Here is a 23,346-nt window from a genome sequence, read left to right on the forward strand (position 1 = left end):
GTCATTATAGAGCCGCAAGCTGAGCTCCCTATGTTAAACAGCAGCTTCCCACTAGCTGGCTTTTTACACATGGCTATGTGTCTATGTTAATGCTACTCTCTCAGTTGTCCCAGAGCAGTGATATGTTTCCTTTGTTGCCATCATCTGATTCCACAATTCTGCACAATCAATACAGTGCTTAGAGGAAGAAGGTTTTGTGAATGTCTGCAAACTTCAGTGTAGGATTATACATCAAGCATCATGTCGTATTGCTCTTTCTTCTTCCACCGGCCACATCTCTTGACAAAAACCACATAGAGTGTCAAAAACACAACCCAATAGCATGCATAGAAGGATGAAGCAATAACTAGAGCTTTCGTTTTGGATTCTGAGAATGGCTTTCTAACTTCCTCATAAATGGTGAAAATCAAACCACCCAGGAGGATTATAGACCAGACCGATACTGGAATGAGTCCCACAAAATTAGCAACAATTTTTTTCCTTCCAGATGTGCCCCACCCAGCTTTGTTTATTGTCACAATTGCAAATATCTTAGCAGGAAGTAAACTTGACATGTATAACACCGAGTAGAAGGACATGAAGACCATAACAATGTTTCTTCTAAGGCAGATAGCAAAGGATGATTTTATGAGAGCCACTAACTTGATGGTTAACAATAAGAGGAGGATGTTCCAAACATTACCCCTGTAGAAGAACCGGATTACTGTGGCAATGAGAAAGAAAGGGAAGAACCCAGTGATGACAGCTTCATAGGTCATCCACAAGTGATGTTTATGAAACCACAATGCGTTGTACAGCCACTCTCGGAAGTAGGACTTGCTCCAGCGGGTCTGCTGGTTTAACCATCTGAGATATTCTATAGGTGTTTCAGTAAGGCACTTGGATCGAGCTGTGTATTTCGTTGCATAGCCCAGACTCAGCACTCGGTTTGTTAGATGCCTGTCATCTCCAAAACTACATTGGCTGCCCATAAATTCTTGATTGTACCAGTCTTCCACAAATTCATGCAGTAAGGAGTTTCTGTACATTCCCAGAGGTCCACTAATGCACTGGACACATGCGAAATAAGACTGACAGGCCCTTTCTATGTTAAAAGCCATCCAGTATCTCACACTGCTGAGGAAGGAGATCCAGGAATCATACTTGTTTAAAATCTGCAAGAAAAATAAAAGTAAGTAAAAATAATTACATGAAGGTAAATCTGCTGAAAATTCCAGTAAAATCTGCACCATCCTGAGGTCACTACCTAGGGTATTTTGTTGTTTTGTTTGCCTATTTTAGCTTTTTCCCTTTTTTTTTTTTTGCATGAACAACAAAGTAATTTATTAAGGCAAATTCTTCATCCCCTCAAGATAATTGTGGATGGAATGATTTTGGAATTAATCTAATGAAGATGAGAGGCAAGACAATTTTCTTGAGAATTCTTCCATCTATCAAAGTAAAGAGAACTGACTCGACAGACAACTGAAAGTGGAGACTAGGTCTCCTGAAGTGTAACATTCTTATTGCTGTATGATGTCTGAAGATGAGCACATCCCACCACAGCAGTGTTGTTCCGGAAAGTAAGGCGGGAGTAGTGGTAAATTAGAAAAGAGACTATTAATTGCACAATTAATAGGAAAGTGAAAACGCTTCAAGATCTACAATAAGCCTGTATCCAAAGAGTCTGTTACGTCAGTGATGCTGGACTTTGAATTCTGTGCTACAGCTTGTAATGGACTCACGCTGGCCTGCCGGCCTGGGTCCACATTGCTTCCTGCCTGTTGATGGGTGCGGATGTTACACTGAGCAAGGATGGATTCTATGGAGTGGTGAGATTCACAGAAGTTCCAGGATGCTCATGTCAGGATCATTCCTTGTGCAAAGTTTGATGCAGATGAAGATAAAGTGGTTTATTGTTCAATAACTGCAATTTCTTTCGTTTAAAGTCAGTGGGTTTCTTGTATAGTTCTATTACAATCGGCCCGGGTTTAATTTCGTCCATCTCCATGAAAGCAAAACACTTGGTGTTGGTAAACCTTTTTTTTAGGCTTGTAGTGTTTGAATTAAAAAAAAATAGCTGCACCTTTGGTTAATTTTTCAACATGCTTCTGGAGCTCAATGTCCACGTTAAAATGAACATACGTATCTTCTTTTCTTGAAGCCACAGGAGTATCTTGCACAGAAGTTAAATCTATGCCATTCAGATCTTTTACACTAACTGTGATATAGGGATCAATGCATTGCCCCGCATCCTTCAGGCCAATTTTCTCAATCCTGATAGTGAGTAACGTCATTCCTGGTTCTGATGGCAACCTTGGTAATAAAGAACCTGGAACTCTGGCAGGAAAGGAATCAGGAGATCCTGCTCCAGCACCACCCTCTTCTTCATCTTCTTCAAATTCCAAATTCTCTTCTTCACCAGGTGCTAAAATTCTTCTTAAAGGGACAGGCTGAACATCAAATGGGAATTCTTTATTATATGTAAGAATATTCTTTAGGATTGGTTCTAGCTTCTTCAGATCTTCCAGTTTAAATTCTTCCTGGGACTGTGTGGACTGTAAAGCTGCACTTCGTAATTCCAAGCATGTTGCAATTTTGCCTATGGTTTTCTTTTGTTCTTCTGTGAATTCAGAATTATTGTGTTGAGCTTGGGCCTCTTTTTGTAGGTGTCTTGCTAATATCTGATACTCTATTGCCTCTACCAGCTGGCCCCAAGAGTCAAAGTCGGTGCCTCTCCTAAAACTGGCGCCCCAGCGCTGCAGCAGACTTTGGGTCACCTCCGACATGGCCGGTCCCCACCCCGTCCCCTCCCACCTCTACCCCCAAGAAAGGCCAGGATCTAGGGCGCCATCCTCCCCGGGCCTGGCCCCGACATTAACAGGGCTAGGAGGAACCGCTACGGCCACCGCCGCCACCCGCCAAGGAGTCTCCCTATTTTTGACACAGTTATATTTTATTTTCTTTGATTCTCTATTACTGGATTAATTTCATAAGTGGGTTGCATATATTGGGACTAGACAATAATTTTTTTTCTATTTTATCACTCTCTGTACTCTTTTCCCTATGATTTTTGTTCCTGTTCTTGTTATAATATTGAGGGGTTTTTTTAGCCTTAATTCTCAGTTCCTAAATTCTCTCCCACTCTTCCTTACCATTCAATATTTGAAAATTGTTGTCCTATTTTCTTCTGCTCTGGTTAATTTCCAATCATTCAACTCTACTATTTTTCCTTCTCCTTCCTCCCTACTTTTTTGCAATGAAAGTCATAAAACGATTTCCTGTGTTCTCTACCCAAAACTTGAATCCTGAAATAAGGCTCTGTATACAGTTTATTGAACATTGTTTTCCTGGCAATATTTCATAAATATCTCCTCTACCTCAACTTTGTTCAGTTTTCAGTGGATTTTTGCCTGCTTCTTTTTTTTATCATCAGGCTGTTTCTTTAGTCCATCTAGTGCATCTTCTTTGCCTTCACTATCACCATGCATATAAATATGGGTTATACAGTAATGCAATATCTAAATTTAAATCAAATTTCCATATGCTTCTGATCTTTTGCTAAAAACTAATTGCACCTTAGGAAAGAACTCATTTTAAACCTCACATACTTTCACATATATATTTTACTATCCTACACATTTCAAATCACCTTCATTAATATTGGTTTCATTAATTGTTTCCCCATTGATAGCAAATAACGTGAAATAAATAATTGGAAAACCACAGGTTTTAAAGACATAGGTATACAATATAAAGTCCATTCCTGCCATACTTCCATTTTGTTTAATCCTTGTATTAAGTGAGTTCCAATATCATCTTATCAGAGCATTAAATTATGGCTCAAGAAGACATGGTGGAAATAGTACACACACATTATATTTTTGGGTTTCCCTGGTGGTTTAGATGGTAAAGAGACTGCCTGCGTTGTGGGAGACCTGGGTTCAGTCCCTGGGTCAGGAAGATCCCCTGGAGAAGGAAATTGCAACCAACCCAGTCTACTCCAGTACTCTTGCCTGGAGAATCCCATGGATGGAGGACCCTGGTAGGCTACAGTCCATTGGGTAGCAAAGAGTTGGACACGACTGAGTGACTAACACACACATTATAGTTTATATAACTTATCAGCCACTACATACACGGATTATAACCCAGGATTAAGCAAAGAAATCATAAATTATTTCAGTTAAGACAAAAGAAGACAGTAAAGTATGTCCAAAGCACATTCTAATGTGTCTCCAGCTCCAAACCTGACACAGAGTTTGGTGTGGAGTAAATGTATGTTCAAGGGGTCATTTTTGCTTCTAAAAGTGACCCATGCAAAAAGTGAAGCCATACACACCTTGACATCTCCCCCAACACCTCCAACCTTGTGGTCTACTTCTAAAACTTTTACCATCTCCACAGTTGAGGCAGGGTCAAGCATGGTGTCTGAATCACAGACCTGCATAGGAAAAATTAAAAAGTGAATGAAACATTAAAAACAATTGAGTATGCTCTAATAATCTAAATTCAGTCCAGTTCAGTTCAGTCGTTCAGTCCTGTCCTACTCTTTGTGACCCCATGGGCTGCAGTATGAAAAGGCTTCCCTGTCCATCACCAACTTCTGGAGCTTACTCAAACTCATGTCCACAGAGTCGGTGATGCCATCCAACCATCTCATCCTCTGTCGTCCCCTTCTCCTCCCACATTCAATCTTTCCTAGCATCAGGGTCCTAAATTGGGCATATATATTTTCAGCATTACCGTCACTAAGTCTTAATAAGTAAGTATCAGAGGGATGATAGAATTTGTTATATCATGACCAATACAAAAAAAAAAGCTTGCTTTTCAGCAAGCTCAGTATTTAAGTTAATGACATCATTGACTAGAACAGCTGAAATGATGGGCCAGGAATATCTTGCCAAGTGACCTGCTTTTCCTGGTTTGCTACGGTTGCTCCCAATTTTGGCAATGAAAGTCTCATGTCTTAGGCAACATCGTAGGTTTCCAGGACTTGGAAAATGCCATGAGTTGTCACTCAAGATGCCTTTTTAAAGATTTTTTTAAATCGCTTTAACTAAGGCTTTTTGAGCTTCCCTAGTGGCTCAGATGGTAAGGAATCCGCCTCCAGTGCAGGAGACCTGGGTTTGATCCCTGGGTTGGCAAGATCCTCTGGAGAAGGGAATGGCTACCCACTCCAGTATTCTTTCCTGGAAAATTCCATGGACAGAGGAGCCTGGCAGGCTACAGTCCATGGGGCCACAAAGAGTCAGACACAATGGAGCAACTTTTACTTTTAGGCAACTTGTCCCACAATCTGAAAGATATCAACATTTTCTAAGATAGTATTGATAGGGAGGCATGTTTAACAGTGATGTCCCCCTCTTTTTAATATAGTGAATAAAATACAGGAAAGCAATTCTCTTAAAATTAGTTGTATAATTCTGAAGCAAGATGTCCATATGATCTTAACTTGGCAAATGGCACTCGGTCAGAAAGGAAACCTGCATGGCCTTCATTCTTTATTCTAGAGTCTTAAGTATTCTTCTAGGCCTTTGTACATAAAAGCAGATGTAAATTAACTGAAGCAGTTGTAGTAATTCTAATTGTTGTTCTTAAAAAAATCTTTATATGAGTCAAAAACTGCAATTTTGAAACTAAGAAAATTGTTGGGATTTTTCTGTATCATGAACCCCTAACAGACATATCTGTTTGTACCTTTGTAGACCCATGGACTATACAGTCCATTGAATTCTCCAGGCCAGAATACTGGAGTGGTAGCCTTTCCCTTCTCCAGGGGATCTTCCCAACCCAGGGATTGAACCCAGGTTTCCTGCATTTCAGGCAGTTTCTTTACCAAATGAGCTATCAGGAAAGCCCAGACATTAGATTCTCATCCTGTTAATTGCATCAGAGGCTTTGTTACATACATATTCAGTTCAGTTCAGTTCGGTCGCTCAGTCGTATCCGACTCTTTGCGACCCCATGAATCACAGCACGCCAGGCCTCCCTGTCCATCACCAACTCCCAGAGTTCACTCAAACTCATGTCCACAGAGTCGGTGATGCCATCCAGCCATCTCATTCTCGGTCGTCCCTGTCTCCTCCCACCCCCAATCCCTCCTACCATCACTCTTTTCCAGTGAGTCAACTCGTCGCATGAGGTGGCCAAAGTATTGGAGTTTTAGCTTTAGCATCAGTCCTTCCAATGAACACCCAGGACTGATCTCCTTTAGAATGGACTGGTTGGATCTCCTTGCAGTCCAAGGGACTCTCAAGATACATACCTATTAACTGGATTAAATCCAGAATCCTTCTAGTTTCCTCAAATATATGTCTCAGTTCAGACTCTCCAAATGAACGTTGCCAATTTTCTCCCACTCATTTCCTTTGCAGTCACTAAGAACAAAGACTGCTCTTAAATCTCCTAGAAGGTACGTTACCAGGTTTTCCCCACTACACACATGGCAGCCAAACTTCAAGAACTAGAACCTTAGGTTCACATCTCTCCAATAAGAAGGGCTCCTTCAGACTCTAGAAAATTCACACTAGCTAGAAACCTCAAAATCAAGTTGATGAGAAAGAGAAGGAGCTGACATCAACATAATTTTCTTCCACCCAAGATACCAGATCAAAACCTTATAGCTTAACTAAAAGTGAAACACCGTCTTTCTCTCTTTCTTTCCTTTTAGTACTTTGGCATTGGCTTGGATCTGTTCATCATGCTGTAATTCATTAACAGTGCCAACTTAGTGGAAGTGATTTGTAACCAGATAGTATTTACCTTAATTGTGGTTATCATTTTCCTTGGGTTTATAATTGCCTACACGGAAGGTGCATGACAGTGTTGTGATCAAAACTACCTGCATTAACACTTCTGGGGAAACTGAAGCTCAGTTACATAACATCACTGAGAAAAACACTTGGCTTAAAAAGATGATTCTTTCAATGGGGTCTTTTCATGGACTTACTTGATTTTTTTTAATTCATCCTCTTTTTTGTAATGCATATAGGTGCTATAGAATGTTGTGTATGTTTCTGCTGTACAATGAAGTGAATCAGCTATATGGACACACACATCCCTCCCTGGACCTCTCTCCCACCTCATGCCCCCATTGCACCCCTCTAGGTCATCACAGAGCACCAAGCTGAGCTCTGTATGCTATACTGCAGGTTCCCGCCAGCTATTTATTTTATACATGGCAGTGCATTGATGTCAAACCTAAGCTCCAAACTCATCCTACCCTCTCCTTACTACTTGTGTCCACATGCCCATTCTCTATGTTTGTGCCTCTATTCCTGCCCTGGAACTAAGTTCATTGTACTAATTTTCTAGATTCCACATACATCCTTTAATATATGATATTAGCTTTTCTCTTTCTGAATTAATTCACTCTGTAAGGTACAGCCACTACGGAGAACAGTATGAGGGTTCTTGAAAAAATTAAAAATAGAACTACCATGTGACCCAGAAATCCCACTCCTGGACATATACCCTGAGAAAATCACTATTCAAAAAACACATGTACCCTAAAGTTCACTGCTGCTGCTGCTGCTAAGTCACTTCAGTCGTGTCCGACTCTGTGTGACCCCATAGACAGAAGCCCACCAGGCTCCCCCATCCCTGGGATTCTCCAGGCAAGAACACTGGAGTGGGTTGCCATTTCCTTCTCCAATGTGTGAAAGTGAAAAGTGAAAGTGAAGTCGCTCAGTCGTGTCCGACCCTTAGCGACCCCATGGACTGCAGCCCACCAGGCTCCTCCATCCATGGGATTTTCTAGGCAAGAGTACTGGAGTGGCTTGCCATTGCCTTCTCCGAAAGTTCACTGCAGCACCATGTAAAATGAACTTATTTGATTTTGATTGGCTTGGGTCTTGGGGATCTTGGTCCTAAAATCCACTTCAGACACTGGGAATTATCCTGTTTATAATAGTCATCATACTCTCCCTGGTGCATTGTATTCTCTCAAAACGTTCAATGCCATGTTCACAGTCACTAACTGCCAAGCAAATATTCCTCAAGAACACTTCCTCAGGTTTTTAAATAACAATTCCTTAAAACCTGATCATGTCTCTGTAGGCTGAGTGCTGCTGTACCGTGCTCGGGCACGCAGTCATGTCCGACTCTTTGTGACCCCTTGGACTGTAGCCCATCAGGCTCCTCTGTCCATGGGATTCTCCTGGCAAGAATACTGGAATGGGTTGTCATTTCCTCCTCCAGGGGAGCTTCCCGATCCGGAGTTGAACCCACACCTGTTACATCTCTTGCACTCGGAGGCAGATTCTCCTGCATTGAAAAGACCTGTTAAGCTGCGAGTCTAATCTAAATACGAGTGAAGAAATGAAGTGAAGTGAATTCGCTTAGTTGTGTCCGAGTCTTTGCGACCCCATGGACTGTAGCCTACCAGGCTCCTCTGTCCGTGGGATTCTCCAGGCAAGAGTACTGGAGTGGGTTGCCGTTGTTAAAAAGAAACAATAGGCCCGAAATGGAGTCAGTTGTGCTTAGTCCATGTCAGCAAATCAAGACTTAATATTGAACCTAATTGTAATTTAAGCCTCTCCAAAGAATGTGATGTTTAAGCCATCAAACTGGAATTACCTGGTCAGCACCAGTGAAGAAATCTGCCTGACTGAGCCCCTAGCTTCTCCCAAAAGAAGATGACTTTACCTGAAACAATCTACTTTTTTGGTAGAAACTTCCCCATCCAAACAATAAATATCATGGTTGGCAGATGGAGGTGTTATCTGTAATTCCCAAGTCTGGCAGTCCTGGATGGAATTTAATCAAGATTTAGCCTAATTATTTATATCAAACGTAATTGTTTTTATAGTTCTCTCACTACTTTATAACAATAGTAGGGATTTGATATGCTGGTTTTGAGAAAAAACTAAGAAAACAATTTGTAGAAGCATAAAGCCTTACAACTGAAGTGGAGTTTACACATATTTACACATGACACCCTCACGTAATTAGCTAAGGAATCCCAACATTTAAAAAAAGTATCTGTTTCAATTTCACTAATCATATTTTTTTCTGAAAAGATTATTTACTAATAAAAAAATGCTTGGTGAAAAAAGCAAATTAAATGCATTATTGGAACAACTTAAATACATTATATGACTTAAGGCAGGGGTCCCCAAACTCCAGGATCTAATGCCTGATGATCTGAGGTAGAGCTGATGTAATAATAACAGAAAAAAGGGCACAATAAATGTTGTATGCTTGAATCATCCCCAAACCATCATCCCGCTCCAGTCTGTGGAAAAATTTTCTTTAGCAAAACTGGTCCTTGGTGCCAAAAAGGTGGAGGACCACTGACTTAAGGGGTAGATAGGGTATCCAGCTATAAAAAATAAACATCACCTCTCTCAGTTCAGTTCAGTTCAGTTCAGTCGCTCAGTCATGTCCGACTCTCCGCGACCCCATGAATCACAGCACGCCAGGCCTCCCTGTCCATCACCAACTCCCGGAGTACACTCAAACTCATGTCCACAGAGTCGGTGATGCCGTCCAGCCATCTCATTCTCTGTCGTCCCCTTCTCCTCCCGCCCCCAACCTTTCCCAGCATCAGAGTCTTTTCCAGTGAGTCAACTCGTCGCATGAGGTGGCCAAAGTACTAGCGTTAGCTAAATTGTATCAATTTCAGGGTTAACTTCTAATTTTTACTTTTATATTGCTTATTTAGAAGCATGATAGATATATTTTCTAAATAAAACCCAGTTTCATTTTCTTGCCTTTCTATATTGGTCCAGTATTGTCTCACTTTTCTAGGAGAAAAAAAAAAAAAATAGAAAAAACCTAGGTATAAGTTTCGGAGAAGACAATGGCACCCCACTCTAGTACTCTTGCCTGGGAAATCCCATGGACAGAGGAGCCTGGTAGGCTTCAGTCCATGAGGTCGCTAAGAGTCGAACACAACTGAGCGACTTCACTTTCACTTTTCACTTTCATGCATTGGAGAAGGAAATGGAAACCCACTCCAGTGTTCTTGTCTGGACAATCCCAGGGATGGGGGAGCCTAGTGGGCTGCCGTCTATGGGTTCGCACAGAGTCGGACACGACTGAATTGATTTAGCAGCAGCAGGCATAAGTTTGCCTTGGAAACGAACAGAGATCATTCTGTCGTTTTTGAGATTGCATCCAAGTACTGCATTTTGGACTCTTCTGTTGACTATGATAGCTACTCCATTTCTTCTAAGGGATTCCTGCCCACAGTAGTAGATATAATGGTCATCTGAGTTAAATTCACCCATTCCAGTCCATTTTAGTTCGCTGATTCCTAGAATGTTGATGTTCACTCTTGCCATCTCCTGTTTGATCACTTCCAATTTGCCCTGATTCATGGACCTAACATTTCAGGTTCCTTGCAATATTGCTCTTTACAGCATCGGACCTTGCTTCTATCACCAGTCACATCCACAACTGGGTGTTGTTTTTGCTTTGGCTCCATCCCTTCATTCCTTCTGGAGTTATATCTCCACTGATCTCCAGTAGCATATTGGGCACGTACCCACCTGGGGAGTTCATCTTTCAGTGTCCTATCTTTTTGCCTTTTCATACTGTTCATGGGGTTCTCAAGGCAAGAATACTGCAGCCATTCCCTTCTCCAGTGGACCACATTTTAATAGTAAAGAAATGCACAAAATTCTCCAAGCCAGGCTTCAGCAATACGTGAACCGTGAACTTCCAGATGTTCAAGCTGGTTTTAGAAAAGGCAGAGGAACCAGAGATCAAATTGCCAACATCCGCTGGATCATCAAAAAGCAAGAGAATTCCAGAAAAACATCTATTTCTTCTTTATTGACGATGCCAAAGCCTTTGACTGTGCGGATCACAATAAACTGTGGAAAATTCTTCAATAGATGGGCATACCAGACCACCTGACCTGCCTTTTAAGAAATCCATATGCAAGTCAGGAAGTAACAGTTAGAACTAGACATGGAACAACAGACTGGTTCCAAATAGGGAAAAGAGTACGTCAAGGCTGCATATTGTCACCCTGCTTATTTAACTTGTATGCAGAGTACATCATGAGGAACACTGAGCTGGAGGAAGCACAAGCTGGAATCAAGATTGCCGGGAGAAATATCAATCACCTCAGATATGCAGATGACACCACCCTTATGGCAGAAAGTGAAGAGGAACACAAAGACCTCTTGATGAAAGTGAAAGAGGAAAGTGAAAAAGTTGACTTAAAGCTCAACATTCAGAAAATTAAGATCATGACATCTGGTCCCATCACTTCATGGCAAATAGATGGGGAAACAGTGGAAACAGTGGCTGACTTTGTTTCTTTAGGCTCTAAAATCCCTGCATATAGTGACTGCAGCCATGAAATTAAAAGACGCTTACTCCTTGGTAGGAAAATTATTACCAACCTAGACAGCATATTAAAAAACAGACATTACTTTGCCAACAAAGGTCTGTCTAGTCAGTAGTCATGTATGGATGTGAGAGCTGTACTATAAAGAAAGCTGACCGCCAAAGAATTGATGCTTTTGAAATGTGGTGTTGGAGAAGACTCTTGAGAGTCCCTTGGACTGCAAGGAGATCCAACCAGTCCATCCTAAAGGAGATCAGTCCTGGTTGTTCATTGGAAGGACTGATGTTGAAGCTGAAACTCCAGTACTTTGGCCACCTCATGTGAAGAGCTGACTCATTTGAAAAGACCCTGATGCTGGGAAAGACTGAAGGCAGGAGGAGAAAGGGACAACAGAGGATGGCATCAATGTCTCAATGGACACGAGTCGGGTAAACTCTGGGAGTTTGTGATGGACAGGGAGGCCTGGCGTGCTGTGATTCATGAGGTCGCAAAGAATCGGACACGACTGAGCGACTGAACTGAACTGAACTGAGGCATAGGTTTTCCACTGTAGAAAATATCAATAGTATTTCTCTAAGACAAGTCTCAGAAGAAACCTAAACAGGTTTCTCCAATAGCAAAGTTTTTCTGATCTTGCCTTATCTATCACTGTTTTGTAAATATACAGTTATAAGCCTGGAAGATCAGTCACTAGGGTAGTAAATAGTGAAGGCAGAAGTTCAACCCACCTTTCAACCTCTCAGTATCCAGAGTTTATGGCCACACCCACCTCAATTGGCTCAAGCTGGGAAAGGTAAAACCAGAAAGCTAAATTAAGACTAAAAACAACAGTAATGGGAGCAGTCTAGAATTAATGTTCAAGTAACTCCACCTGCTTGTGAGCAGAAGCAAACCAAGGGAACTGCCTCTTTGAAATGACCAAACTGGAACCAAACTTCTGAGGTTCTGAATATTTAAGTTGGTCCCACCCCTCCCGGTTTCCAACAGCAAAGTGCCAGAAGTTCTCTGAGAGAGACAGTTCACATGGTGAATTTAACTGTCAGAAGGGAAAGCTCTCAGAAATCCCTTGGGAGGAGTTTGTTATAGTGGGATTAAAGAGTTCTTTATAGAAGTTCAGTTTCTGTATGTATTTGGTGGTAGAATGCCAACTAGAAAACCATCATCTACCACAGTCTGTGAAAGGAAATATATTCATGGACATATAGTATCTATTTGTTTATGTGTGAAGGGTAGAACTCTAGCCCTTCTTAAAACCAGTCCAATAGAAGCAGACTTTCTACCTGTCTCTTCACCAATTAATAAAAGTGTATAATTTTATGAAAGTTGGTTGTTCAGCTCTGGGCTAGAAGCTGTGGGGGAAAATACACCAGTTCCTGAAGAGCTTAACTTGACATGGGAAAACCACAAGACATGATCTGCACACAGAAAACTGAGAACAAATCAAAACTTCTTTCTGTCTGTCTTATCATATAAAATGAAGACTACAAAGAAACATATAAATTCTCAACAGCTTCCCTCAGAATATTTCAGTTACTCAGACTTCCTATATAAAACAAGAATCAACTAAATGTTAGATACAATCAGTTCTCGTTATTCACAGTAGGTATGTTCCTACCAAGTTTCCATGAACAATGAATTAGCAGATGTCAAAAAATTCTTTTAGCTGAAATACAGAGTTCGACTCCTCCAAGCCTCTGATCACAACATCTTTGCCTAGTGATCAATGTCTAAATTTTTTAAATTTGTGTTTGTTTTAAAACACACACAAACACACACACACATATGATTCATTAACAGTGAACTTATGTCCAATAGTACTAGAACTCATGCCTGAACAAAGCTCATCTAACGGACCTATTTTATTCACAAGGCATTTATAACTTTCTGGCATTATGAACACTAGATAGCACTTTGACATTATACTTGGGGACCATTCTAAACAAAGACATGATAATAGACTAAACAAGTTACTTGTTTACTGTGTAGAAGCTGAGACAAGAAGGCATGCATGATCTTGTTTGACTTCAGTAGAGAACATGAATATTGGCTGACAAATCTTTTGCCACTCCACACATGCCTGAAAATGATTACAAAAGCATTGCAACTATTGATTTTGGGGTAGTATACAATTTAGACAGTAGGTTAATTTATAAAAATGAAATTCATGAATAATGTGGGTCAACTCTACTATTAAAATGATTCAGTCTTATTTTTCTCCTACTCAATGAATCTTGGGTAGCTAGAATGCTATCAGATTAAATTCATAATTAAGTTGTCTCCCATATGAAAAGTAAAATGATGCTGTCAAAATGTTGCACTCAATATGTCAGCAAATTTTGAAAGCTCAACAGTGGCCGCAGGACAGGAAAAGGTCAGTTTTTATTCCAACCCCAAAGAAGGGCAATGCCAAAGAATGTTCAAACTATCATACATTTGCATTCATTTCACATGCTAACAAAGTGAAAGTGAAAGTTGCTTAGTCGTGTCCTACTCTTTGCGACCCCATGGACTATACAGTCCATGGAATTCTCTAGGCCAGAATATTGGAGTGGGTAGCCTTTCCCTTTTCCAGGGGATCTTCCCAATATGCTAACAAGGTTATGCTCAAAATCCTTCAAGCTAGGCTTCAGCAGTACATGAACTGAGAATTTCCAGATAGATGTTCAAGCTGGATTTAAAAAAGGCAGGGGAATTAAAGATCAAATTGTCAACATCTGTTGGATCATAGAGAAAGCAAGGGAATTTCAGAAAGAAATATCTATTTTGCTTCGTTGACTATGCTAAAACTTTTGACCTTGTGGATCACAACAAACTGTGGAAAATTCTTCAAGAGATGGGAAAACCAGATCACCTTACCTGTCTCCTGAAAAACCTGTATGCAGGTCAAGAAGCAACAGTCAGAACCAGACACGGAACAATAGGCTGGTTCCAAATTGGGAAAGGAGCACATCAAGGCTGTATATTGTCTTCCTGTTTATTTAACTTCTCTGCAGAGTACATCATGGGGAATGCCATGCTGGATGACTCACAAGCTGGAATCAAGATTACTGGGAGAAATATCAACAGCTTCAGATACGCAGATGTTACCACTCTAATGGCATAAAATTAAGAGGAACTAAAGAGTCTCTTGATGAGGGTGAAAGGGGAGAGTGAAAAAGCTGGCTTAAAACTAAGCATTCAAAAAACTAAGATCATGGCATCAGGTCCCATCAATTCATGCAAATCGATGGGGAAAAAGTGAAAACAGTGACAGATTTTATTTTCTTGGGCTTCAAAATCAACTGCGGACAGTAACTGCAGCCTTGAAATTAAAAGACGCTTGCTCCTTGGAAAGTAAGCTAAGACAAACCTAGAGAGCATATTAAGAAGTAGAGACATCACTTTGCTGACAATAGTCGTATAATCAAAGCTACGGTTTTAGAGTAGTCGTGATTGGATATGAGAGTTGGACCATAAAGAAGGCTGAGCACCAAAGAATTGATGCTTTCAGTTTGTGGTGCTGGAAAAGATTCTTGAGATTCCCTTGGACAGCAAGGAGATCAAGGCAGTCAATCCTAAAGGAAATCAACCCTTAATATTCATTGGAAGGATTGATGCTGAAGCTCCAATACTTTGGCCACTTGATGTGAAGAGCCGATTCATTGGAAAAGACCCTGATGCTGGGAAAGACTTGAGGGCAGAGGAGAAGGAGGCAACAGAGGATGAGATGATTGGATGGTATCATCAACACAATGGATATGAGTTTAAGCAAATTCCAGGAGATAGTAAAGGACAGGAAATTGCGTCGTTCTGTAGTCCATGGGGTTACAAGAGTTGGGCATGACTTAGCAACTGAACAATGAATAACGTCTCCTATACACTTCCCTTTTAGAAAATGTTCATCGGTTCAGTTCAGTTCACTCATTCGTATCTGATTCTTTGCAACCCCATGGACTGCAGCACCCCAGGCCTCCCTGCCCATCTCCAACTCCCAGACCTTGCTCAAACTCATGTCCTTCAAGTCGGTGATACCATCCAACCATCTCATCCTCTGTTATACCCTTCTCCTCCTGCCTTCGATCTTTTCCAGCTTCAGGGTCTTTTCCAATGAGTCAGTCTTCTTATCAGGAGGCCAAAGTATCGAAGCTTCAGCTTCAGCAGCAGTCCCTCCAATGAATGTTCAGGACTGATTTCCTTTAGGATTGGCTGGTTGGCTCTCCTTACAGTCCAAGGGACTCTCAAGAGTCTTCTCCAGCACCACAGTTCAAAAGCATCAATTCTTCAGTGCTCAGCTTTCTATATAGTTTAACTCTCACATCCATACATGACTACTGGAAAAATCACAGCTTTGACTAGACAGACCAGACATTGACAAGACTAGACATTACTCTGTGGGCAAAGTAATATCTCTTCTTTTTAATATGATGTCTAGGTTGGTCATAGCTGTTCTTCAAAGAAGCAAGCATTTTTTAATTTCATGGCTGCAGTTAACATCTGCAGAGATTTTGGAGCCCAAGAAAATAAGCCTCTCACTATTTCCCTTGTTCCCCCATCTATTTGCCATGAAGTGATGGGCCTGGATGCCATGCCAGGATCTTAATTTTTTGAATGTATAGTTTTAAGCCAGCTTTTTCACTCTCCTCTTTCATCAAGAGTCTCTTCAGTTCCTCTTTGTTTTCAGCCATAAGGGTGGCCAAAAAAAATCTGAAAAAAATGTTCATGTTTAGTGTGTATTTTATACCTGGGAAATCCCTATTGCACACATCATAAGACAATTTTTCTCTTTCATCACACAGACTAGTGGCCACTTACCTTATAAAATCCATGTTCAGTGATAGGAGATATGTTAATGCAATTAAATAATCTAGATGTCACAAGATACTTAAAGTCTTCTGATATTGTAGAATAAAATATGCTTCAAAAAGGCAAATATAACATAATTTCAAATTTAAAAAAGGATAGAAGACATATATACTGAAAATTATTTATTTGAAAATTTATGTTTGGGTCAAGCATTTGTGGCAGATGATTTAAATTTTGCTTATTGTGGTTTTCTACATTTTTTAAAACACTGCCATAGTCTTGTGCTATTTAGACAAATGAAAAAAACTAACATAAGTAATATTTTGAAAAGATAAGAAAGACTTTTGCCCTACCTTAAACTGTATCTAGGCAGATCAGAGAAAAGGAAAAGTTTCCTCAGAAAATACTTTTATTCAAAATTAAGAAAATCTTCCTCATTCCCCTCTTTATTTCTCATTCTGTATATCTTTGTTTTCTCATTTTGTTATTTTTCTTCTGTTTTTATATCTTCTCTGTCTCTGAAAGGAGCCACTAGCATCACTGATGAATTTGCTACTACACTGGATTTATCCTAAACTAAATCTTCCTTCCATACTCCACGTCAATATTAATTATTTGAGGGACTGTAAAACTGATACAGTTATCAGGAGAGAAGACTAGAAATGATAGTGGAGAGAGATAGACAAAGAGGTGATAAGTGATAAAAATCGGTCTGGAATATATCACAGGATGCCAACTGAGAGAGCCTAGGAGTGTAGATGGAAGGCTGCCTTGAGATAAGAAATAATGTCAGTACCTTTGGAACTGTAAGCAGGAAAGAGTAAAGAAGGCCTTGACAGCCTTCAGAACAAGTCCTTTTGATGTTCTCTTTCATAAGAGGCAAGATCACAGGTAGTCAAACAGGGAGGAGTTTGGGTAAGGCCCTAGGAGAGGGACGAAGGCATGAAATAACAGACACGAGAGGAATAAACAAGACATCTATTCAAGATCAAGTGAAAAGAGTGCTGATGAGTGCCAAGGATCCAGCTGCAACTGGAAGCCAATCATTTTGGCCATCTCTCTGCACACTTAAGCAGTGTTCTTCAGCCAGGTTAGCAAGTATAAGCAGATGGTCAGTTTCTTCCCCTAGTCTCCATTCTCTCTTGTGTATTAGGAAGAACATTGCTTCCTCCTGCCCCTAACCAACTTGAACTCCACATCCAAGCACTTGCAATGCTCAGGAGCTGATAACCTTGACCCCCTCCCTCCTTGGTCTTCCTGGGGCTTCTGCTCTACAACCCTTGGACCCTGGAACAGTGTTTTTGTTTTCTTTTCAATTTTTATTGAAGTTCCCTTGGACTGCAAGGAGATCCAACCAGTCCATTCTAAAGGAGATCCAACCAGTCCATCCTAAAGGAGATCAGTCCTGGTTGTTCATTGGAAGGACTGATGCTAAAGTTGAAACTCAAATACTTTGGCCACCTCATGCCAAGAGTTGACTCACTGGAAAAGATTCTGATGCTGGGAGGGATTGGGGGCAGGAGGAGAAGAGGACGACAAAGAATGAGATGGCTGGATGGCATCACCAACTCGATGGAGGTGAGTTTGAGTGAACTCCGGGAGTTGGTGATAGAGAGCGAGGCCTGGCGTGCTGTGATTCATGGGGTCGCAGAGTCGGACAGGACTGAGCGACTGAACTGAACTGATAGTTGATTTATAATGTATTCATTTCAGGTGTACAGCAAAGTGAATCAGTTATACTGATACATATGTTTGAATTTTGGGCTTCCCTAGTGGCTCACCAGTAAAGAATCTGCCTACCAATGTAGGAGATGCAGGTTTAATCCCTGGGTCAGGAAGATCCCCTGGAGGAGGAAATGGCAACCCACTCCAGTATTCTTGCCTGGGAAATCCCATGGACAGAGGAGCCTGGTGGGCTACTGTCCATGGAGTTGCAAAGGACTCAGACAAAACTTAATGACTGAAAAACAACATTTGAATTTTAGTAATTTCCACTGCTATAGGGCAGAGTGGTTAAATATTTGGGGATTGATGAAGGATGAATGGAATTTACTGGTCGCAGAACGCCAAAAGATTTTTTTCACCCTTGCTTGAATGGTTGGAATGGGCTGAGAGTTCATAAAGGATTCAGGGCCCAGTTATCAGTTGCTGCTGAGGTCAGTCCATCTGGAGGCTTCATCCTGAAGGAAGAGAAGTTCTCAAACCTGATTACATCTGTAGCAGGAAGCCTATTCTAACATTTTATATTTTATTTTTTCTTGGACAGGTACACTGTCAAATTATCAAAATACAAACAAAATTCAAAACAAAAATGATGGGAGAAGGCGGTTTGGGCGGAGCAGGTTGAAAAACAAAAGGAACCCCACACAATGACTTCTTGATTAGAAAGGACAAATGTAACAATTGTTTTAACTAGAATTAAAGGTAAAGTATCAAAATAGATGTTCTCTTCTTTTAGGCTTCATTCTTCAAATCCTCTGCAAGTTTCCAAGTTACTCTTTCCTTTAAATGTTTTATTCTCTCATCTGGTAAATATGTGAAGATGTCCTGCGTTAATTAAAACTACTTAAATTGTAATAGCTCTAGAAATTAGAAGAACTTGGGAATGAAATTCTATTAATTCCCTAGAAGAGAGATTGATGTACAGATGGTATCAACTTAAGAAACACCTCAGGACTTCCCTGGTGGTCCAGTGGTTGGCAGGAAGACTCCGAATGCAGAGGACATGGGTTCAATCCCCAGTCTGGTAAGATCCCACATGCCAGGAGTAACTAAACCCATTTGCCACAACTACTGAAATCTGCGTGCCTTAAACCTCGTGCTTTGCAATGAGAGAAGCCGCTGCAATGAGAAATCCCTGCAACCACAACAAAGCGTAGCAGCACCGCCTCACTGCTCAGCATGTGCATCAGTAAGGACACAGTGCAGCCAAAAGTTAATTAATTTTTTGAAAAGGAATACTTCAAAACTCTTCAGAGATTAAACAAATTCATTCTGTGGTGGAAATTGACATGGACTATAATTTTCAAGTAAGTACTAGATGATCATATAAAAAATAGCATTAATATTACCAGAAAACTTTTTAATAAAGTTAACGATACCATCATTAGCAACTTTTGTAAAGCCCACTTGGATACATGATTTGTAATAATGATCTCAAACCCCTTGTGAGATTAGTTTCTTGTATCCAGGTAACCGAGGTTTGGGAGGTGGTCTTCCTCAAGATCAGCAGCTATTACTATGACTAGAACCTCAGTCAGTTGACACTGAAGCCCAGAGACCATCCTTATCACATTACACACAGAGAGACCCACTGGGCATCATAAAGGCCCTTAACAAACACGATGGGTCCTCTGAAAACTAGAATGTTGCTTTCAACAGAAGGGGAAAGTGTCCACCAGATTTTGTAAGCCAGAAACATCTCTCCTTTCTTGATACAATTATGATCAAAATCTACTAAAAGTATCTGTAAAAAATTATAGCTAGAAAACTCCCAGGAGCAGGAAAATCCCTACACCTATTTTTTTATTAATGTATAGTTGATTTATAATGTTGTGATAATTTCTGTGTTAACCTATTCTTAAATGAGATTTGTTTATATATTTTTTGTAAAAAGACTCCTTTGCTAGAGTGATATCTTCTTAAGAAGTGCTTCTTTATCTCAATAAAACCAAGGGAAAAAAAGAAACACTTCCATTACCCACCCCCCATTAAAAAAAGAAAAAATCTCACAGGAACCCCACTAACATTCTCAAAAAGAGCCTCAATGACAACTAGAAGTGGAGAAACCCGAGTGTGCAGGCAGGGAATTAATGAGAGACACAGCCTGTCTAATTTTCATGCAAGCAAACACAAATGTTTTCAAAGGTCAAGTTGCAGTGAATGAGGTAATGCTATTTGGGGAGTGAAATAAACATGACTTAGGTTTTGCTCTGAAAAGTTGTTCCCCCCCCTTCCCTTTTTCATTTTTCTGTTCTTTTTCTCTGTGTCTAAATTTTGAATTCCTTTTCCTTTTAAATCAAAATTGTGTTCTCCTTTCTTTTTTGCCTAGACTCCATGAAAAACTTCCTAGGGCCTGTAGATTTTCTACAGGAAAATCTGGAACAGACACTATTTTCTCACAAGGCTGCTGATTTTAAGATTGTGAAAAATAATTTAACTTGGCAGGTCCGAGGTGGCAGAAAAGGGAAGAAAGAAAAAGAGACAGATCTACTGATCAAAAGAATCTTGATTTCTAACCAATAACATTGCACAAGTAAAGTGTTTTCATTGTCTTAACCATTTTATATTATTTTTTTCTCTTTCTCTTTTGAAATGTGCTTTCAACAGTCATGGGGCTTCCACAGTAGCTCAGCTGGTAAAGAATATGCCTACAATGCAGGAGACCCCGGTTCAATTCCTTGGTTGGGAAGATCCCCTGAAAAAGGGACAGGCTACCCACTCCAGTATTCTTGGGCTTCCCTGGTGGCTGTTTTCAGATGAACTGAAAGGAGTACTGTGTCCAGAAGAGACAAAGATGGGCTATAGCATATGACTGAAGAGATACCAAAGATGCTTTATTTAAATGTACGTTTGTCCTGGCAGATGTGGAGACCTACCTGTACATAATCCACACTTCGCCCCAGTGCTCTGAAGGCCGTGTACATGACTTCTCTTTTTCCACCCCATTTTTGCATGATGCAAATACTCTTGTTGGACAAGACCAACTGGGTGACATGCTGTGAGCTTTCTTTGTGTGACTCATCCGTCTCACCAGGACCCTTCACATGATAGTTGTTCTTCCAGATATAAGTGGCTGACTTGTCCCTGCCCATGACTTCACTGAAGATGTCCATCATGTAAAGGTCATCTTCCGAGTTTCCATCTATGACCATGACAACTTTGATTCCGGGGTAGGTTAGCCTTTTCACAGATTGCAAACATTTCCGCAGATAGTCTGGATCTTCTTGATATGCAGCAATGCAAAGAGCAATAGTTCTGTTCAAGTTAATGGGGATATTTACATAATTTTTCATTTTCCGGTGCTCCAAAAAGGCAAACAGGTTTTGAATAAGAACATGTAAAGCTAAAAAGGCACCATATGGTCCAAAAGATAAATAGTAATCATCCGTGTGGATAAACTGGTAGCCAATAACATAAGAAAGTATCATTCCAGTGAGGAGAGAGACTCCAAAAAGTGTGGTTCCAAATATTCTCAGGATAGATAGAAATCTCTCACAATGCATCTGTGAAGCAATCACATGATACACTTGGTTAGCCACTTTTGTCCCCACACTTGTTACATACAGGGTACCACAGGGAGTGCATTGAACTAAAAGCATTCCAGGTGTTCTAACCCTGAGTTTGTCGCTTAATTAGCTCTGTGACTTTCTGCATCTCAGTTTGCCCATCTGCCAAAAAAGGATAAGGATGCCCTTTCGACATACCTGAGAGGATTCTTAAACATCAAAAGAGATGAGGGTGTGATATACCATTGAAAATCATAATGTGTAAGCAAATATTATTAGATTATCTGTCTAAAGATGCACTTTATGTTCTGAGTCATAGCCAACTGTATAATCTAAACTTCTTGGCAAGGAAAACACTTTCGTCCTGCTCCATGAGGTTCTCTCTCCCCCAATCCTGCCTAGTGAAAACTCCACAGGTTTTGCTGAATTTCCCATGTGTAATTCCATCTCACCTCTGATTCAGATCCCTCAGCTCACTTTTTCACGCAGCCAGCTGAGATCAAAGGCCAGAGTAATTAGATTCTAAGACTAGCTCTTCCATCAACTAGCTATAGGACTTCCCTGGTGGCTCAGCAGTAAAGAATCCACCTACCAATGCAGAAAACTTGGGTTTGACCCCTGGGTCAGGAAGATCAAATGGAGAAGGAAGTGACAATCCTCTCCAGTATTCTTGTCTGGAGAATTCCATGGAAGAGGAGCCAGGTGGGCTACAGTCCATGGGGTAGCAAAGAGTCAGACACAACTAAGGGATTAACACTCTCACTTTCACACTTTCTTTCTATAGAGAACAGTATAGTGGTTTCTTAAGAAGACTAAACATAGCGCTAAAACCCTGAGACAACCATAATGCAAAAGAACATAAGTACCTCAGTGTTCATTGTGGCACTATTTATGATAGCCAGAACATGGGAGCAACCTAGATGTCCCTGACAGATGACCAGATAGAGACGATATGTTACACACATACAAGGGAACAGTACCCAGCATAAGAAAGGAATGATTCTGGGTCATTTGTAGTGATGTGGATGGATGTAGAATCTGTTACATACAATGAAGGAAGTCAGAAAGATAAAAACAAATATCATATATTAACACTTATATATAGAGCCTAGAAAAAAATGGTATAGATGAACCTATTTGCTAGGCAGGAATAGAGACACAGCCACAAAGAACGGACATGTAGGCACAGGGGTGGAAATGGAGGGCGAGACAAACTGGGAGAGTGGAACTGACACACAGTTCTACTCTCTATTTTACACATGGTAGTGTGTATATATCGGAGAAAGCAATGGCAAGCCACTCCAGTACTCTTGCCTAGAAAATCCCATGGACAGAGGAGCCTGGTAGGCTGCAGTCCATGGGGTCGCTACTAGTCAGACACGACTCAGCGACTTCACTTTCACTTTTCACTTTCATGCATTGGCGAAGGAAATGGCAACGCACTCCAGTGTTCTTGCCTGGAGAATCCCAGGGATGGCGGAGCCTGGTGGGCTGCCGTCTATGGGGTCGCACAGAGTCAGACGTGACTGAAGCGACTTAGCAGCAGCAGCAGCAGCAGTGTGTATATATATACCATGTGTAAAATAGATGGCTAGTGGAAAGCTCCTGTATAGCACAGGGAGCTCAGCTTGGTCTCGGTGATGACCTAGAGAGGTGGGATGGGGAAGGAGGGTGGGAGGGAGACCTTAGAGAGAGAGGATATATGTGCATATAGCTGACTCACTTTATGGTACAGCAGAAACTAATGCAAAATTGTAAAGCAATTATTCTCCAGTAATAAAATTTTTTAAAAAAAGGAAGCAATACCCCCGTCAATGGAGTCATCTGTGCTAAGCCCTCAGTCAGCAAACTGAAACTTAATAATTAAACTAAATGCAGTTTTAGCCTCTCCCAGGAGTGTGACTGGTCACTCTGGAGTTACCTGGCCATCATTAATGACATAATTTGTGATAGATCCCCTCCTTATCCCAAAGGAAGGTGATATTGCCTTAAACAACCAATTCTTTGGTACAAACATTTTTTCCCACCTCCTTCTGCTCATAAAAACCTTGA

General features: G+C 40.8%; 1 protein-coding gene and 1 pseudogene across 1 annotated transcript; both read right to left on the reverse strand.

Moving 5' to 3' along the window:
* Window positions 1-224: 224 nt before the first annotated feature.
* Window positions 225-21,291, reverse strand: LOC129559953 (hyaluronan synthase 2-like). The gene is made up of 3 exons (XM_055431925.2): window positions 20,665-21,291; window positions 4,322-4,423; window positions 225-1,154 (listed from the first exon to the last, which is right to left on the reverse strand). Exons 1-3 carry the CDS (start codon window positions 21,289-21,291, stop codon window positions 225-227), a joined length of 1,659 nt encoding a protein of 552 aa, XP_055287900.1.
* LOC129559954 (axin interactor, dorsalization-associated protein pseudogene) lies at window positions 1,775-2,783 on the reverse strand (annotated as a pseudogene).
* Window positions 21,292-23,346: the final 2,055 nt, after the last annotated feature.

This window comes from Moschus berezovskii, chromosome 16 (genome assembly GCF_049115385.1).
Source record: "Moschus berezovskii isolate FMDL1 chromosome 16, NW_MosBer_1.0, whole genome shotgun sequence".
NCBI lineage: Eukaryota > Metazoa > Chordata > Mammalia > Artiodactyla > Moschidae > Moschus > Moschus berezovskii.

Coding starts and splice junctions, on each gene's coding strand:
- LOC129559953 (XM_055431925.2), bottom strand. CDS start 21,291: ATGCATTGTGAGAGATTTCTATCTATCCTGAGAATATTTGGAACCACA. Junction 4,424..20,664: donor GAAGTGTGGATTATGTACAG/GTAGGTCTCCAC, acceptor TTTCCTATGCAG/GTCTGTGATTCAGACACCAT. Junction 1,155..4,321: donor GTGTTGGGGGAGATGTCAAG/GTGTGTATGGCT, acceptor TTTTTCTTGCAG/ATTTTAAACAAGTATGATTC.